The sequence below is a fragment of the Sturnira hondurensis genome, unplaced genomic scaffold, assembly GCF_014824575.4.
Source record: "Sturnira hondurensis isolate 20B ecotype Veracruz unplaced genomic scaffold, ASM1482457v3 Scaffold0002023, whole genome shotgun sequence".
NCBI lineage: Eukaryota > Metazoa > Chordata > Mammalia > Chiroptera > Phyllostomidae > Sturnira > Sturnira hondurensis.
The window spans coordinates 1-1558 of NW_028074654.1; the positions used below are offsets into that span (position 1 = coordinate 1).

At 57.5% G+C, this 1558-nt stretch overlaps 1 protein-coding gene across 1 annotated transcript; it reads left to right on the plus strand.

Annotated features, from left to right (window-relative positions):
- The first annotated feature begins 158 nt into the window (after positions 1 to 158).
- Positions 159 to 1547, plus strand: LOC118981742 (galectin-5-like). The gene is made up of 3 exons (XM_037038571.1): positions 159 to 609; positions 1064 to 1152; positions 1289 to 1547. The coding sequence occupies exons 1-3, from the start codon at positions 424 to 426 to the stop codon at positions 1545 to 1547; spliced, it is 534 nt and encodes a 177-aa protein (XP_036894466.1). The 5' UTR covers positions 159 to 423.
- The last annotated feature ends 11 nt before the right edge of the window (positions 1548 to 1558 follow it).

Below are 1558 nucleotides of genomic sequence, written 5' to 3' on the forward strand. Positions count from 1 at the left end.
TTGTAACTGTGTTTACTTGTCTGTCCCCGTCACTCCACACACCTCCTCCCCATACCCATGACCTTGGAACTGTGACTTGTCCCTTTGTGTATCCCCTGCCCTGTGCACAGGGCCTGAAACTCAAACTGCCCTTGGGCCGGCAGAAATTCTGGATCAGGCTGCCTTGGCCCAGAGGCCCAAGAGGCAGGACCCTTGGGACCAGCAGGAATACTGTCCTTCTGTGACTAAGTGGGAGGTGCAGTGACCTGAGGCTAGGACATCTGGGTCTGAGGCCCCACTCACATCCCCAGGGTGTCACTGCTGGTCACAGACGAAAGTCGCTGCTCCTCTTCCTCCTGCTGGAACAAGTCAGATGGGCGCCCTGGAGGGAGCAGAGCTGCCTGTGTAGGGCCCAGGCCAGGCGGCTGTGGAGGGTCTGGGACTATGGCAGGAAGTTCCACCCAGGCCACCAGGAGAGGGGGCAAAGGGGAGGGCCCAGGGGCTGATGCTTCATGTTGGAGCCTCCCCTCAGAGTGTGTGGGGGCCTGGGTTGGGCCCAACCCCACCCTCAATATCCTTGTTTCTTTTCAACAGAAGCCTGTGGTCCCACCTACCCCAATCCCAATTTACGTAAGTGATTTCTCAGGGAGGGTGAGGGTTGGTGTGTGCTGGGCAGCATGGAAGGTGAAGGGCAGCTCACAAAATGAAAAGCAGTCCTTGAGGAAGCTGAAGCTCAACACCCAAGTAGATGAGAAGTCGTCGAAAGGAGTTTTCACCTTCAACAGCGTCCCTTCATCATGAGCACATTAGGTGACTGTCCCTCCTCAACCCCAGTGTCCCCTGTGTCAGGCCCAAGTCCTTCTCAGGACAGTTTGAGCCCACTAATTACTTTGAGGATCCCTGGAAAGTTTCCCTTTGGCATTTACAACCAGGTAAAGGCACCACTTTCTTGAAGAGATGTGACTCCCAGGGACAGTTGTCAGACTCAGTGCATAGTCCGAATTCATGGAAATTGGCGGGAGGTTCCCCTACGGTGGTTGCTGTTCTGGCTGCCACTGGCTGACCTGCCCCTCTTTCCTGACAGCCTATACCTTACCTCACTGCCATCCCAGGTGGAATGTACCCCTCCAAGAGCATCATCGTGTCAGGCACTGTCCTGCCCAACGCTCAGAGGTAAGCCTGGGCTCCCGGGGAAGAGAGCTACCCCAAGCTCATTCTTGCCTCTCCCCCTGGTTCTGGGCAGGCCTGGGAAGGACAGGGCCCAGAGCTCAGTGGGCAGAGGAGACTCATGTGAGCTGCCTACCTCCAGGTTCCACATCAACCTGCGATCTGGGAGTGACATCGCCTTCCACCTGAACCCCCGTTTCACTGAAAACATCGTGGTCCGAAACACACAGATCAACGGCTCTTGGGGCCCCGAGGAGCGTGGCCTCCCCCGAGTAATGCCCTTCTCCAGAGGCCAGGGCTTCTTGGTAGGTGCTGCAGCCTGGAGCTCTGAGGGGTTCCCAGGAGCAATTGAGTCGGGGAGTGGGGGTGTCTGTGGGCACCGGGAATCGTCTGGGAGCTGAGGCCTCTGGGG